A 17,418-nucleotide genomic window follows, 5' to 3' on the forward strand; every position below is an offset into this window, starting at 1 on the left:
CTAATACAAATTTTTCTTATAATATATCATTACCCATTTTCATAATACAAAAAATATAAAAATAAAACAAAAGATACAAATAATAAAAATTATCACAGAATGAAAGATTTTATCTATCATAACTCTTTGCTGTTTCTAAATTTATTCATGAATATAGAACTAATCAAATATTAACAATGTATTGGACAATTGAATATAAACAAATTTTTATCAATTTCTTCTATGCTTAAATATTAATGTTGAACTTGTGAATATCAAAATAATACAAAAAATTTAATCATAAACTTAAATTTTTAATACAATGTTTAAATAAATTCTATTTTTCTTATATTCTTCATACTCTAATGGATTTATTGATTACTTCCAAAGAGATTATAATTACAAATTATTTACAAATAATGAATAGAAATATATACCAGTAACATACTACATTCTTTAAGGAATATATAACTTATTTGTTATGGTTTTTATTATGAATGTGTTTGTTTTTTTTTTAAAATAAGAGATGATAATTCTAATGTATAGTCAATTCAAAATACTATACATTTCATTCTTAACTTATGGATAAAACTGAGAAAATACAATTATAGGAAATAAATAACATAAATCAAATATCAAAAAAAAAACTAATTGAACGTGCCTTATTATAATATTTCATTTATATATAAAATTAAATATTCTTTCTAAATTTCCTTGAGCAACTTATTTAAAATATATGTCTGTTTGTAAGTTAATATGCTATGAAAATAATTAATTGAATGAAATTGAAACTAAGATTTAACTCTTTGTTTTACAGTTTCTCTCCATTAAGTTTTTCTAATATTTTTACCCTTTTTTTTTCTTTTCAATTTATTGAACTAATTTTTCATGTAATAATAGATCTATCTGTTTTATTATTTTAAAGTTAATTTCAGACGTCAAAAACAAAAGATTCTATAAATACTATAAAGAACTTTCGTTGAACCAGATCAGTGCCACGTGTATTATTAGAATTTCTTTTAAAGAGAAGATTGTATCTTTGAAAGATCATAATGCAAGCAACAATTAAAAGATACCCCACTTCACCAATTAGTGGGCAAACATTGGGAACATCAGGACTCCGTAAGAGAGCTTCTGAAGTTGAAAATACACCTAATTATCTTGAAAATTTTGTTAATGCTATGTTTAATGCTGCAAGTAATCTTCAAAAACCTGGTAAAATTATAATTGGAGGTGATGGAAGATATCTTAATCTGAAAGCTTTAGATATTATTATACGTGTTGCACTTTCACGTGGATTTACTGATATCGTTGTTGGTAAAAGTGGATTTATGTCAACACCAGCTGAGTCTGCTACAATTATTAGAAGAAAAGCTGAAGCTGGATTTATTATGACTGCATCTCATAATCCAGCAGGAAAGGAACATGGTGATTTTGGACTTAAATTAAATATGAGCAATGGAGGACCTGCTCCTATTGAAGTTACTTCAAAAATTGAAGAAAGTGCTAGAAATATTAAAGAAATAGTTATTGCTGAATTAAATAAACCATTAAATATTGATAGTGTTGGTGATATTGAAATTGAATGTGAAGGAAAAAAAGCAGTAGTTCATGTTATTGATCCATTAGAAGATTACATTGCATATTTACATGAATGTTTTGATTTTGAAAATTTGAAACAATTTGTTTCTAAATATCATTTAAAAGTTCAAGTTGATGGTTTTAATGCTGTTACTGGAATTTATAACAAAAAAGTGTTTTGTGAACTTCTTGGTCTTCCAGAAAGTTCATTGAAAAATGCTATTCCAATGCCAGATTTTGGAGGAAAACATCCAGATCCCAATTTAACTTATGCTGCTGAGTTGGTTCATGCAGTAATTCCAGAAGACTCACCTTATGACATTGGATTTGCTTTTGATGGAGATGGAGATAGAAATCTTATTGTTGGAAGAGGTGCATTTGTAAGTCCATCAGATTCACTTGCTATCTTATCAACTAAATATAATGACATTCCGTTCTTTGTAAAGAATGGATTCAAAGGAGTTGCACGTTCAATGCCAACTTCTGCTGCAGTTGACCATGTTACTTCAATTACAGAAACACCAACAGGATGGAAATTCTTTGGTAATTTAATGGATTCAGGAAAGATTAGTTTGTGTGGAGAAGAATCATTTGGAACTGGATGTTGTGGTATTAGAGAAAAGGATGGAATTTGGGCTGCATTATGCTGGGTTTCTATTTTAGCAGCTGAGTCTGAACGAGCACAACGATTAGTTGGAGTTAAAGAAATACTTGAAAGTCATTGGGCTAAATATGGAAGAAATTATTATCAACGATATGATTTTGATGAAGTTGATAAGAAAGCTGCAGAAGATATGATGCAAATGATGAGAGATAATGCTAAAACTGTTAAATGTGATTTGAATGGAGTTCCATTAAAATTCTGTGATGATTTTGAATATCATGATTCAGTTGATGGAAGTGTTACATCCAAACAAGGAATTAGATTTGTTTTTGAAGATGGATCAAGAATTATTTTCAGATTGTCAGGAACAGGTTCAGTTGGAGCTACAATTAGAGTTTATTTCGATAAGTATAGCAAAGATTATAAGGCTGACCAAACTAAAGTTTTAGCTGATATGGTAACAGTAGCATATGCTGTTTCTCAAATTACCAAATTTACAGGAAGAGAAAAGCCATCAGTAGTTACATAATTTGTTCTCTTTGTTATTTTATATTTGATAAATTTTAATAAAAAACATTAAAAATCAATATTGTTATATAATACAATTTTTACTAAAAAAAAATGAAAGGAATAAATTTGTTAAAAAAAGAAGAACTATAAAAAAATGGAAATATTTTGTTAAAGAGAAGTTAAGATGGCAAGTTTTTTATTAACAAATAAAGGAGTTCAGTTCAAAGTTGATATTGGAGAAAAAATACTTCACATCCATTCTATGATTCTTAAAACAACACCATCCAGAGAAGCTTTAATTATTCATACAAATCAATCACTTATGTTATTTACACCAGACGATGGTATTTTACATCCAGCAAATCATATAGAATTAAAGATACTTCATATCTTTTCATCGAAAGGAACATTTACTTGTATTACACCAAATGGTCAATACCAATTTTCTGTTGTAAAGAAAGAAACATTATTTTCTATTACTAATACAAAAGGTTGTTTATTTCCATATTTATTGGATACTAAAAAGTTTGCTGCTACTATCTATTCTGCTTGCGGACAACAACAAATTTTCTTATTACATGAAAATGGGAATTTAACAACTCTAAAACCTCGACCAATGACTTATGTATTAAACCTTCCACAAGGGGAAATAAAAGCAAATAAAAATGTAGTTGTTATTAGAGGAAATGAAGACACACATTTTATTCGATTTAATGAGAATTTAATAATTAATCATAAAATTCTTGCAAAATGTTCATCTATTGCTATAGGAAAACTATACATTTTTTGTGGTAGGTCAGAGTGTATTGAAGTATTTTCTGCTTTAAACGAATTTAGTAAAATAGGAGAGATTGATCTCAGACAATTTGGTGTTATGGGAGATTTTACTCCTGTGGATATTAAAATAGCAAGAAATGGAAGTCTTATTGTTAATTATCAAAATCTTGGGATTACGATATTTGATGGATATTGGAATTGTATTGGGAAATTGTTTAATGAAAGAAAATTAGAACATGGAATTATTAGTGTTGGAAGAGGATCGTTGTGGGCATATGAATCTAATATATTTACTCGATGGGAGGTTAAAGAAAGTCTTAATTGTGATGATATGATGGGACTTAAAGTTGTATTTGGGAAAGAAATTGGAATAATAACATCAAATGGAATTGAATATTATAAATATTCAAATGCATTTGACTCAGCAATTGAAAATGGATTTGAAAGGATTTCATTTTACAAGTATGGAAAGGATATTATTATTTTAGCATTACGTGATAATAATTTATATATTCATCAACTTAGTAAAAATAATGTAAATGATACAATTAATATTATTCAATTAGAAATACCATCAGAAAGAATTGCTATTAGTTGGACATTTTCTCAAGAAAAAATAGTTATTTTTCAACAACTTGTTAATGACCATATTTCATTACATATAAGTGTTGTTTCATATCCAGAATTTGAACATCTTTATGAAAATACAATTACAATTTATGATCGTCATGAACTTACTTCTAAACAGTCACCAGTGTCTTCACCATTAACTTATATGATACAAGATTATATTATTCCAGATAAACTATTTTCACCAACTTTTGATGATTTTCCAAGTGGAAATAGTAAATTATTAATACAATCAAATGAAGACTATTATTTTGTTATTATATCTACAACTTCTCCTCGTTTAACAGTTTTTAAAAAAATTGATGGAGAAGGAATATTTGATGTTTCAATGTTATTTTCACTTAAAATTTGTAACGAAGATATTGATATTGTTACAGCAGAACATTTTCCAATTTCATTTTGTTTACATTATAATCAAAATGGTAAAATTCTTACACCACATCATTTAGTAATTCAATGGGATTCAGGGTTATTAACATCAACAATTTATAATATTGATGACTTCTCTCAAATTGAAAGATGTGAAATTATTTCAAATAAAGTTCAAAATTATTTATCATATAACAATATTATCATTTCATATCCTCCATTAATGTTACATAGCTCTCATTCATTATCAATGAATACTTTACCTTCAACAGCTATTGTTTTATTTCAGACATATAAATTACCAAAATTAATGGATTCTCCATTTACACTTACTGATGAAATACTTTGTATTGATCAAGGTAACATTGTTCCAATTCCTTGTGCATCTCATTTGACGTTACTACACTTATTGGAAGGAAGAAAAGAAGAAATGTCAGCTGATACACTAAGAGAATTATTAATCTTTTCATTGGATATTTTTGATAAAAAAGAAATTACAAAAGCAGAATTTAAAAATTTACATAATGCGTTTAAAGAACATTTCATGTATCCAATTTTAATTGTTCGTGTTTCAAGAATTATTGATAATAGCTTATGGCCAAAATTATTTTCAGTTACTCCAAGTCCAATAGAGTTATTTGAAAATGTATTAAAAAGTGGATATCAAAATGAAGCAGCAGCATTTATTAGAGTCATTGATGTAATGATGGGAAGAGAAAATGCATTATTATCAACACTACAACTTCTTGAAAATGTTAATGTCAATTTAATTAATGATATAGTCCATTCTATTTATCATGGAAGAACATTAGAAAATGCCTCAGACATTGAAAAGAAAATTTCATCTTCAATTCAAAATTATATAACAAGTAAACTTGCATATGAATTAAAAGAAGGAAATATGGATGAGGTGTTTTCTATTATTGGGGATAGTCATCCTTTTATTATAATGTGTTTAGAAGGAGTCCAAAATAAAAATGTAAAACTTCTTCAATTACACCATTCTTGTTATCAACTTGTAAAAAATCATTCTGTTCAAGAATGTTTTAATTTTGGTTCTCTTTTATTAGAGAATCAATTCTATAAACATACAATCCTTATTGGAATGCATTCTCAAATAAAAAAATTATTGGTTTTTCCTCAAAGTGATGAACTTTTTGATGACGTGACAAATCAACTCGAGTTTGTTTTTTGTTTTTTTTGAGGCGTTTATACAAATTACAGTAACTTTTTCGAAAAAATTTTGTCATTATACTAACGTTATAGACCTTTTGATGTTGAGTTTTGTGCCTTGATGAAAAAGCTCAAACCTGCAATTTATTAATCTAAACCCCCCCCTACTATCACTTGGTATATTGACTGTTTCTTTTCATTGTTTTGTTAGAACGTTATCACAAAACATAACACATTTTGTGAGTCTTTCTGGATTGTTCGAATAAAAACTGGAATAGACTCTATCGACAAACAATTTTTGAACTATAAAAACGATAAATGTTAAAGAAGATTAATATATTTAGATTTTAACAAAAAATCATGTTTAAAAATAGTGAAAAAGATGAAAAAAAATCAAAGAAGATTGAAATTATTGACAATTGAAATGTGATAAAAGATATTTTTGGGAAATCAAAAAAAAAAGATACTCAACTAATAAATAATAGTTGTTAATAAAATGAACGGAATAACTATTCGCTGTATTCACGACGAAGTTGCATCTCCAATAGCAATTGGAATTGAAACAGCACCTCCTACTTGTGATAATTCTTTAATGTTTGCTCTTTAAAAAAATCTTTTTTTTTGGAATTCAAAATAAAGTGAAAAGAGTAATAATCTACTTTTTCATTCTAAATAGAAAATTATTAAATTAACTTAAAATGAAAGGACTTATAGTAAATAGGGATTGTTCACAAGCAAGTACTTCAACACTTCTTGCTGATTTTGAAGTAAGAGAGATATTTAAAAACAAAAATTTTACAACAGAACTTGATGAAGAGAAAGACCAAGATCCTATGTATATAGGGAGACCAGCAAATCCAGTGATTAATGATGAAACTTTCTTTAACAGCCACTTCTGAGTTTTTTTCAAATAGTAACTATAGAAATTCTGAACTTATTTTTAATTTTTCACCTCTTTTTTATTTAATCTTTTTAAGTTTCTTTGTTTATATTATGGATAATGATAGTTTGAAACAACAACGAAACTGTTTAAAATCAACTCAAACAAAAGTGACTGCTATTGATGGAAAAATTCACTTTGAAAAAAGTGGTGAAATAATTGGAAGTAGTCAACAACAAACATTTGGTTTTGTCGTTGATAACTCTCCGGATATTGTTGCAAATGAGATCATTTCAAATTTATATCTTGGGAGTCAAGACTGTGTAACAAATAAAATGTATTTACATTCTCTTGGAATTAAACATATTTTATGTGTTGCTCCATTAATCCCTTCTCTATTTCCCAATGAATTTGATTATAAAAATATTGAACTGTTAGACTTACCTTCATTTAATATCAAACCATTAATGAATGAATGTATTGACTATATTGACCTATGTTTGAACCAAGAAGAAGCAGTTATTTGCCATTGTAATGCTGGTGTTTCAAGAAGTGCAACAGTTGTTATTGCATATTTGATTTTGAAAAAGAAAATGAGTTTTACTGAAGCGTATAATTTAGTAAAGCAAAAACGACCATCAATAAAACCAAATGACGGGTTTCTTCTTTATTTAAAAATGCTTAACCAACAAAACCTAATACAAAAAGCATAATTGAATATATTTAATGATATGTATAGTTAAAGAATAAACTAAGTCAAAAGAAACATTCTCTTGATGACGGTGTTCTTTTAGGAGTTGGGCATATACATTCAATAGTCGTTAAGGGAATATCATTATTATTTAATATTTTTCTTATATCATCACTGACGCTTCCTTGTGAAGCAACTTTTTCATTTAACTCAACTTTTAATGTTGCAACACCAATTTTATTGTTTAATTGCCAAATATGAAGGTCATGAACTCCAACAACATCTGGATGTTCTAAAATACTTTCTCTAATCTTTTCTAAGTCAAATCGCTTAGGAACAACTTGCATAACAATTCGAATACATGAATATAATAAAGGCATACCAGAAACCATCATTACTAATGAAACTATAAGACTTGAAATAGGATCAAGATAATATTTCCAATGTCCATTTATTAAATAAACACATAAAGCAACGAAAATTGTTGCTACACTCCCTAAGGCGTCTCCAAAAACATGAATAAAAACACCTTTAATATTAATATTTTTCTTTTTAGTTGAAACATTTTTATTTTCTTCAACGTCTTGTGGTTCTATAGTAATTTCTTTTTCATTTGGTAGTGTTGGTGTTACTACCATTCTTTTAGTCCCATGAGTTCGTATTGCACTAAATGGGTCTTCTACTTGAGTTATTTCTTGTTGAGGTTCATCTTGAATTTTTATTTGTTTCAACTCAATTTCACTTTTTTCTGACTTTTCTTCTTCTTTTTTGTTTGATGAATTTATTTTTTTATTTACCTTCTTAATGCAGCTATATTCATGAAGAATAATCATTCCAATGATATTTACAACTAATCCACCTCCAGACACAGCAAGAAGAAATAATGGGTCTTTTACTTCTTCTAATTCAAAGAAACTTTCAATGGATTGAATTGACATAAACAACCCAATTGATATTTGAAAGACGCTGTTAATAAATGCCCCAGTAACCTCTGCCCGAGTAAAACCATAAGTAAATTTACTACTAAAATTTTGTTTCATAATAATAGTAGCAGTTAATCCAATTATTTGAGAAAGAATATCACTTAACATATTAAAAGAATCAACAGTAAGAATGAGAGAATTTAAATATAACCCTATTATTAATTCAAAAAGGAAATAACAAAAATTCATCACCATGACAAAACTTAAACGATAGATATTAATATCTTTATACCACTTTTCTTTCTTTAATAAAATATCTTGTTCTCGGGTAATATGACTCATATGGTCAATTACTTTACTTGCATTTTGAATAACTTCAAATGGTTTAATTGAAGGAGTAACAGCTTCTTTTAATTGATCATTTGTGATGTTTTCAGTTTTTCTTTTACTAGACATAACCACAAAGGAATAACCAAGATCTTTCTTATTTTTTTCTTTTTTCTTTCATAACACCTTTCTTTTTACAAGTCTTAAAGAAAGGAAAAAGGAATATTTAATAAGAAAAAATTTGTTGAATTATAAATGATCTTTTACAATATTTATTATGGTTTTTAAATTTTATTGAAAGGTGGTTAACTATTATTTGTAGAATTAAATAATAAATATTTTCTAATATATAATACAAAAGAGAAGAAAAGCTATTTATTTTCATATTTAAATAAGAAAAAGACTTCAATTAATAAATACGATGATTTATTTCTTATTTTTATTTATTTATTATTCCTTTTGAAAATTCTTAAATAAAAAAAAAAAGAATAATCAATTCAAATTATAAAAGCCCTTCTTCTAATTGTTCGACTAATTTAGTATTAGTATCAATCATAGCTTTAATTTTAATTAACGAGGGGTCTTCTTGTTCTCCAAGTTTTTTGTTTATTGTTTCATTGACCATTTTGCATTGTTTTTCAACTTCTTCAATTTTAGTAGAAATTACTTTATATAAGTCATTTCCTTCTTTACGTTGAACACCACTGTCTAATTCTTTTAGTGATTGTTCAGCCATTTTTAACATTGATTCAAATTCTTGTTGTTTTTCAATCACATCATCGAGATAATTATTTACAATATTAATAGTTCTTGAAGTTTGTGCAATAACATTTTTAACAGCTAATTCAGTTTTATAATTTTCTTTAATTTCTTTGTTTATAGTTTCACATGTTTCTTTTATTTCTTGAATTTGATTTTTCATCGTTTGTTCATAATCAGACATAAATGATTGTAACCCTCCTTCACTTTGACACTTCTTTAATAACAAATCAATATCCTCTTCTTCTGTAGTAAAATTAAATTCATTATGTTCATTACTACTAACATTTGTATTGCTAATAAGGTCTGACGGAATAGTAATACATGACCCACTATCATCACTATTATCTTCTTCATAAGACTCTTCATCATCCTCATCATATTCTTCTTCTTCTTCTTCTGCATCAGTTTCCTCTTCTGTTTTTGTTAAACCAGGATTTATTGTATCATGTTTATTGTTAGATTGTGTAAATGTACTAGATAATGATTGTTTAGAAGTAGAAGTGAAATTGAGAGATGATGGAAGTTCATTTGGACTAAGGTTTAATGAAAGTGTTAATCCCATTGGTTTATTATCCTTACTATTTGTTGAAGAACTACTTGGTTGTAATGACCCTGAAGATGAATTTGTCAATGGAGTAGTGTCTTGTTTTTGAAGCAAAGTTGATGGGGTGGAAGAACCAAACAAACCAGTTAAATTGAAATTAAATCCATTTGATGTTTGTTTTAAATCATTTGGTTTTTTATTGTCTGTTTGTAAAGGTGTTGACTGAGTAGTTCCAAAAGGATTTGAAGTTAATTTAATTTCGTTTTGTGTTTGTTGTTCTGTTTTAGGTGGTTGAGTATTAAAAGTAAATGGATTTTGTTGTTCTGTTTTAGGTGGTTGAATGTTAAAAGTAAATGAATTTTGTTTAGTATTTTCAGTAGCGTTTAGAGTAAGTTTAATTTCTTCTTGTTTTTTTTCTTCTTGTTTTGAAGGTGTTGATTGATTAGAAAAATTAAATGGAGTTGACGAATTAAAATGAAAAGTGTTTTGTATTTGGGTAGGTTCGTTAGGTTTTATTGAAGAGGTTTGAGTTGTTTGGTTAGAAAATGGGTTAGTGAAATTGAGCCCTTTGAAAACATCTGCCATTGTGTTAGGTTGTGACATAACTGTAACTAAGTTCTTTTTCATGGAATTTCAATAACTGATTTATTAAATTATTATTTATTATAATATATACTATTTTATGAATTGCCTTTTTATTACTCTATTTTACAATTTTATTTTATAAAATTAATTTATTCATTTTTGCTGTATTAGCTGTTTTTATTTTTCAATACTTTTGTTGTTAAAATCTTTTTTATAAATGATAATTTTTTACTAGTTTGATTAATTATTATATTAATTTAATCTTTACTTGTTTATTCTCAAGATCTTTTTATTATCACAATATTTTGTTAATAAAATAAAATGTCATAAACAAAAGAATTTAAGCAACCTTATTTTGTACTTTATTTAAAATTGAAAAGACTCACAAAATGAATAAATATTTTCCCTAAAATTCAACACTTAAATGATTAATTTAATGAAAAGATTTAATACAATTCATAATGTATTATACTATTAAATAAAGAAAATAGAATGTTATAAAGGTGTATCATCCTAGCTAATGTAAGGAATAACTTATAGAGTGAGTCATATACCATTAGAAATGTATTAATCTTGTTATTATCAAAACTTAATTTTATTTATTATTCTGAGACAATTACATAATAATCAAATAAACAATAGATATAATTTATAATATCAAATGTGTATTTTAACTTTAAAATTACAAATAAACCACAAGAGTATTTCTTATATACTTCATAGTAAATACTATAAACTATGAAAGAAATTAAATGTAAAATATTTTTAACAAAAAGACTGGTCATACAAATTATTCAATTAAAACTATTTTAAGTGAGTAAAAGTCTAAATTTTCATTAAATTCTTTTATCTTTTTCTTTAATTCATTATAAATTAAAGGAGAAAGTAATATAATTTGCATTGTTATTAGAATTACTTTAAAGTACCTATATATTTCTGGTGCCATACCAAGATGTTTTAAACACTCTTTTACAATATTAGTTGCACAACTTTCATTACATACTAATCTTCTTAATTTTATCATTTCTTCATCAGTAACTTCTCGTTTACCTAATGCACTTTTTATTAGTTTTAATGCACAACCATTAACTTTTTGAGTTGGATAATTCTTAATTATTTCTTGTATGAGATTTTCTGGAGCATTTGTACTTTTAAAACTTAATAACACATCATCATCAAATTGATAAATTTTTTGTTGAATTCCTTTGAGTATAAAAGAACATGCAATTTCACCTTGTACATAATTATATTTCTGGTTTTTAATAATATGAACTGAAAGTCTTACACAAGTACTCAACCTAACTTGATTTAATTTATATAATTCTTCAATAACCTCGATTCCATAACTATTTCCATTCTCTACTTCTTTTATTATTAACTCATTAAAAACAGGTTCTTGGATTTGTTTAATTGCTGAGACAATCATAGACTTCCCCCACATTAAATAATCTTTCAAATAATATGTTGACATTTTTTGTAATACCTCTCTAGCCATTTCTTTGTCCATTATTTGAGAAATCTCTTTAAGAACTCCAAGACATTGTTCAGGATTTTTTTTAAGAATAATTCTACGTAAGAATGATAATGTATTTCCAATGTATTTACAACTTTCAATAATTCCTTTAATAAAATCAATAACAAAAGGTTCTGATGCTTGTTTTGATAAAATATAGCTATAATTTATTTTTTCTACTCTTTTTAGTAATAAGTCATCAATCATAATTGTTTCATTTTCATTTTCTTCTAATGTATTTATTTGGTGATAAAATAACATATAAGCATTTGACACTTCTCCTCCAAACCAATTTCCGTTACCTATGTTTTCAATTAATTTATCATTAAAAGATATCCATTGGTCATTAAGTAGTATATTACTAAAATAATGACCACCATGTGCATTTCCAGTATGAACAACTATTCCAACTAATTTATATTTAGTTATTCCTTTATACTCTGTACAACAATATTGTTTCAAATCAATTTCATTTGGATATTCAAATTTTCCATTATATTTGACAATTTGAAATTGTTCATTATATCCAAATCGTTTCAAATGAAATACTAATGTTTCTGGTAATTTTTTATATCTTTCACTTCTTTGAGAATCACTTTTTAATCCACATTGTTCACAACGATAATCACATAAAATACAACCTTCACATAGTGCTTTTAATGATTGTCCCATTGTTTGGTAATGTTCTACTTCTAATGCACATGAACAAAATTCTTCATTTCGTTTTACTATATGACCACATTGACTTTTGATTGATATTTCTGTTTCTCCAGTAAATACTTTTCTTGCTTCAATGATATTTTTCTCTTTTTTACACACTTCTAATGTTGATATTATTGTATTAAAAAATTCTTGAGCATCCATTTGTTCATAGACATTAACTTCTTCATAGCAACTTCCATGTGCTTCTTTACAAAACTCTTTTGTGTCGACAGTTTGTAATTTACTTTCTTTCATTTCAACAAATAATTTTTGTAATCCTTCTATCATTCTATAGTCTTTAAGTTCATTATTGTTATGCGTGATAAATTCATTTTGTTCTTTATTTTGAATATTCTCTTTTTGTGAATTAATGTTTTGTTCAATTTCTTCAGGTGTTTTACTTATTATATTATCACTTTGTTCTATCCCTTGAATTATTTCTTTTGTGATAGTTTCATTGTTAGTAATATTATATTTAGCTTCATTTTCTTTTTTTAATAGTTGGACCTTGTCAACATTATTCTTTGTTTTACAATTATCAACTTTTTCACTATTTATAACATTTATATCAATTTGACCTTTATTTTCTTCATTATTTTCAATATATTTAGGTAAAATAACTCTTTTTTCAAGAAGTTTATTACAAAACACTTTAGTATGTAATAATTGTTGAAGAATACTATTCATATAACAAGTACATCCTTGATTAGTTAAGCCACACCACAATCCTTTTCTTGTTTCCATATGATTTCCACTACTCTCTAACATACTTAATATCATATCAAAATGATGACAAATTTCCTTCTTTTGTTCTTCATTACAGCTCTTACAAGACTCACATATCATTTCAATATAATCATGGAGTATATCTTCTTTGATTTCATTTAACTTTCCTTTTGGAAATAATGAATCAATTAGTGCAATAAGATAAGGTTGAAGAAGTTTTTGTTTGTCTTTCATTAATTTCATTGCTCGAACACTAAATTTAAACCCTTTTCCTCTATTAACAACATTTCCAACCATTTTCTGAATAAACAAATCATCAGTATTATATTTTTTATCAATATATTGAATAATTATTTCATAACATTCTTCAACTAATTCACTTGGCTCTTCTAAATAAGGAATTAACGTTTCAAATAATTCTTCGTTCATCAATTCTTTAACCACTCTTTTTATTGGTTCTATGACCACTTCTTTATTCCATTCAATTGTTTGATTATTTCTTAATAATATGATATCACATATTGTAGTAATAATTCTTTCATTTCCTTCTGTAATATTTCTTTTTTGAATTTTTTTGATTTCTTCTTCATTTATATGCCATAATTCTTTTTTGATTAGTTGTTCAAAATGTAAGAGAACTTCAGCAAGATATTTCTCATTACCTTTTCTTATTTCAATAGAATGACAAAACATTGAAATAAGTTTTTTAAATTCATCCTCATTTATTTCATTCTGTGCCATTAATCGTTCGAATCCAATAAATTCATAACCAGTTTGTTCTTTACAGTTTTCAATTGCTGATAGTCTCCATTTAATAAATGGATTAATTTCTTTTAGAAGTATAATTCCAATGTTATACATTTCTTTTTTTTGAATAAGTTCAATAACATTTTTTATTTCATTTTCTTCAATTATAAAAGATAGTTGTTTTATTGTTTTTGGTTCACATTGAATTATTGTATTAATACTTTTTTCATTTGTTAATTTTTGACCATTTAATTTTTTAACTCCTTCCTGAAGATACAAAAAAATACTCCCATCTTTCTTAACTAAGTTTCCAATAATATCATTTATATTAACGTCTTTACCATCAATTTGAGTGGTAACCAAATACTTATTGTTTTTAATAACTCTTTTTATCCATTCTGCTGAAGTACCTTTTTGTTTATACACATTTGCTAATATATCAGTGATTATAACTTCAATTGGTGTTTCAAATAAATACTCTTTTTCTTCAATTTCAATTTCTGGTTCAAGTTTTTGTTTAGTTTGTATGATTTTATTATTAATTTCTTCTGAAAAAGATTTTAATTGTTTGATATCATCAATGGATTGATACAAATATGATATGTTTTTAACTTTAATTTTTCCAACGGGAATATTGCATTTTAATTTAATAATTCGTTTTAATTTAATCATTCCCTTGTTATTTTCTTCCAGTGATTGTTTTAAATCTTTTAATGATTTTTCAATTATTTCAGCAGCAATGAGTTGTGGATTTTTCATAAAGGCATGTAAAGCATCAATGATATATTCCTTTGATTTTCCTTGATATACTTTCATTAAAAGATTTTCAATGTTTTGATTTTTCTTTTTTAAAAATACATCCCAGAGTATTTCTTTTCCAACTAAATTATTATAATTATCGAATATAATATTACCATTAGATTCGGTGTGAATACTTTTTGTTATTAAAATGTTGTATTGAATAAAGGCATTTATTACAATTGAATATGATGTTTCAGGTAATTCGTTGTATGTCAGAAGAACTTTCATTAAATCTTCAATATGACTAATAATCATTTCTTCTGTTAACCATTTTGTTGTTTCGTTGAATCCCTCAAGTCTTATCATTCCTAGTAAACAAGAAGGAAATAAATTTTCATTTTTCTGTGCTAAGTTAATCAATACATCTTTTAAATTTTCGGTTTCATTAAAAATAGACATATCGAGTAACTGTTTAATATCATCTACATCACTTTCGAATGGAGCAGTCTCTGCAATAACCTTAAGTGCACTTAAAACTCCTATGTCTTGAAAATTTGTTATATATTCTGTTAATAGACTTTTCCTTAATAACACGCTTAGTTCAGGAAATTGTATTAAAGGAAAAACATCACTTTCTAAGTGTTGAATGTTCTTACAAATTGGTTTTATTAATTTTTGAAAAACCTCAGTAGGAATTTCGTGTATTGCTAATAGTTTACAAAGAAAATGAAGAGATTCAATTTGACCAATTTCAGACCCATTAATGGCTAATAATTTAAAATATTGTTTTTCTTCCGAAGATAATTTATTAAATAATCTCAGGATTAAATCTTGTGCTCTCATAACAATTGTCCCAGACAACCTTTCTGCATTTTGATATAATTTTTTTAAAAAGTTATTTGGTAATAACTTATTTTGATATAGTCTAATTATAATAGGAATTGAATGACGTAGTAATTCTTCATGAGGACAAGTAACAACTAAATTAATAATAATCTTTGACGTATGTTCTAGAAAATTTATTAACTCTTTTTTTGTTGCGACATGATGTGAATAATTAGATTTAGGTGCCTTCTTTTCATATTTTGTAAATGAATAAAGCAATGACTTTTCTGCTGCATCATCTTCATATTCAAGAAATTCAATTTCTATATTCCTTAGTGCTTGAATTTGTAAATCAATTCTATTACTACTGAGACCACCAATAAACAACTTTGCTCTATCATTAAAATTTACTGGAGGATGTCGTTGCGTTGACATTCAAATTGGTTTTATCTAAAAAAATTTAATTTCAAGTTTTTCCCAAACATTATCAAATTTTATCAACTAAAGAAATTGTTTATAACAAAAAGAACATACATTTTCAAGTAAAATAAACTAAAAAGATGTATATTATTTAATATTATTTCTCTTCTATTATATAAAGTATTATAATGAATTTTTTTTGTTACTGTTTTATAGTATCTTATTATCTTTTGAATTAATAAATATCAATTTTATATGAAACAATATTAATATAATCATAAGTACCAATACCGTATCATTAAAATATTAATTACTATTATATTAATATGAAACTATATCATAATTTAGTTAATTATTCGAAAAAATAAAGATATTATCTATATTTTGCTATTTTTAAAGTATTATTACTCAAAAACATTGAGTATTGATTCTTCATAAATATGTAATAAATATGTAATTAAATAAGTATCTTGTAGAAATAAAAAACCAATATTATGAGTTATTTGATTTAATAAATTTATTATTAACAAAATTCAATATATCAAAGATCCTTATAAAAATTAAAAATTGAATAAAACTCTCCAGAAGTATCTATTCTTTTATTTGACATTGAATTTTATAAACAAGAAATTTTATGTTTTTTTCTAGAGAAAGATAAACAAATTTTTAAGTGAAATAATATAACAATAACAATAAATTAAAAAAAAAATGAAAATGATAAAAAAAAAATAGAGATTTTATTGAAAAATATTTTTTAAGAAATATATAACCAAAATGAAAGACAAAATCATTCATACTACAAAAAGATAAACAATTTTCAAATTAAAGATGATAAACCAAGAAAATAATAAATTTTATCTTCATTTAATAAAAAACAACAAAATAATTAGTATTTTGTTAATAATTAACAATATGAATTTTGAACTTCTCCAAGGTATTTAAAAAATGTACCTTTTCTAATAAAAAGGGTAATTGCTATTTTAGTTTGAGAAGTAGTCAAATAACAATGAGATGTGAATAATGTGGAATTTGTTATTAAATATTAGAAGAGTTATGAGATAAGAAACTGACATTCCAGAAAAGGTAAGAGACGAAATAAGTATGGATACTTGTAAAATGCTTGAAGTAATAAATGTAATTGACTAATTAGTGCAATTAAAACTTATTGTGTTTGAGAAGAATAATCTTGGGTAGTACATTACCATCAAGAATTAGAACAATAGAATATTTAATATTAATGTAAAAGTAGGTAAAATGAATGGATATGAAAGAAGAATAAATAAATAACAATAAATGAGAATTAAAACTTAAAATAAAAAGGTATTGTTGGGTGTTAACTAAACAAATTTGTTGACGGTTAATTAAAAAGAAAAATGTAAATAAGTAGTCTTTAGAGTTAGGAACTAAAT

At 25.4% G+C, this 17,418-nt stretch overlaps 6 protein-coding genes across 6 annotated transcripts; 3 read left to right on the forward strand and 3 right to left on the reverse strand.

The window, feature by feature from the left end:
* Positions 1 to 1,031: 1,031 nt before the first annotated feature.
* On the forward strand, positions 1,032 to 2,693 carry EHI_110120 (phosphoglucomutase; the record flags this gene model as incomplete). The annotated part of the gene is made up of 1 exon (XM_651929.1): positions 1,032 to 2,693. One exon carries the CDS (start codon positions 1,032 to 1,034, stop codon positions 2,691 to 2,693), a length of 1,662 nt encoding a protein of 553 aa, XP_657021.1.
* A 165-nt stretch (positions 2,694 to 2,858) lies between these two features.
* Positions 2,859 to 5,774, forward strand: EHI_110130 (uncharacterized protein; the record flags this gene model as incomplete). Its single annotated transcript, XM_651930.2, has 2 exons — positions 2,859 to 5,632; positions 5,717 to 5,774. 2 exons carry the CDS (start codon positions 2,859 to 2,861, stop codon positions 5,772 to 5,774), a joined length of 2,832 nt encoding a protein of 943 aa, XP_657022.2.
* An 842-nt stretch (positions 5,775 to 6,616) lies between these two features.
* Positions 6,617 to 7,216, forward strand: EHI_110140 (dual specificity protein phosphatase, putative; the record flags this gene model as incomplete). The annotated part of the gene is made up of 1 exon (XM_651932.1): positions 6,617 to 7,216. One exon carries the CDS (start codon positions 6,617 to 6,619, stop codon positions 7,214 to 7,216), a length of 600 nt encoding a protein of 199 aa, XP_657024.1.
* A 43-nt stretch (positions 7,217 to 7,259) lies between these two features.
* EHI_110150 (zinc/cadmium transporter, putative) lies at positions 7,260 to 8,573 on the reverse strand (the record flags this gene model as incomplete). Its single annotated transcript, XM_651933.1, has 1 exon — positions 7,260 to 8,573. The coding sequence occupies one exon, from the start codon at positions 8,571 to 8,573 to the stop codon at positions 7,260 to 7,262; it is 1,314 nt and encodes a 437-aa protein (XP_657025.1).
* A 373-nt stretch (positions 8,574 to 8,946) lies between these two features.
* Positions 8,947 to 10,377, reverse strand: EHI_110160 (uncharacterized protein; the record flags this gene model as incomplete). The annotated part of the gene is made up of 1 exon (XM_651934.1): positions 8,947 to 10,377. One exon carries the CDS (start codon positions 10,375 to 10,377, stop codon positions 8,947 to 8,949), a length of 1,431 nt encoding a protein of 476 aa, XP_657026.1.
* A 748-nt stretch (positions 10,378 to 11,125) lies between these two features.
* EHI_110170 (ubiquitin carboxyl-terminal hydrolase domain containing protein) lies at positions 11,126 to 16,024 on the reverse strand (the record flags this gene model as incomplete). The annotated part of the gene is made up of 1 exon (XM_651935.1): positions 11,126 to 16,024. The coding sequence occupies one exon, from the start codon at positions 16,022 to 16,024 to the stop codon at positions 11,126 to 11,128; it is 4,899 nt and encodes a 1,632-aa protein (XP_657027.1).
* Positions 16,025 to 17,418: the final 1,394 nt, after the last annotated feature.

Source organism: Entamoeba histolytica, genomic scaffold, assembly GCF_000208925.1.
Source record: "Entamoeba histolytica HM-1:IMSS scf_1104750517953 genomic scaffold, whole genome shotgun sequence".
Classification (NCBI taxonomy): Eukaryota; Evosea; order Mastigamoebida; family Endamoebidae; genus Entamoeba; species Entamoeba histolytica.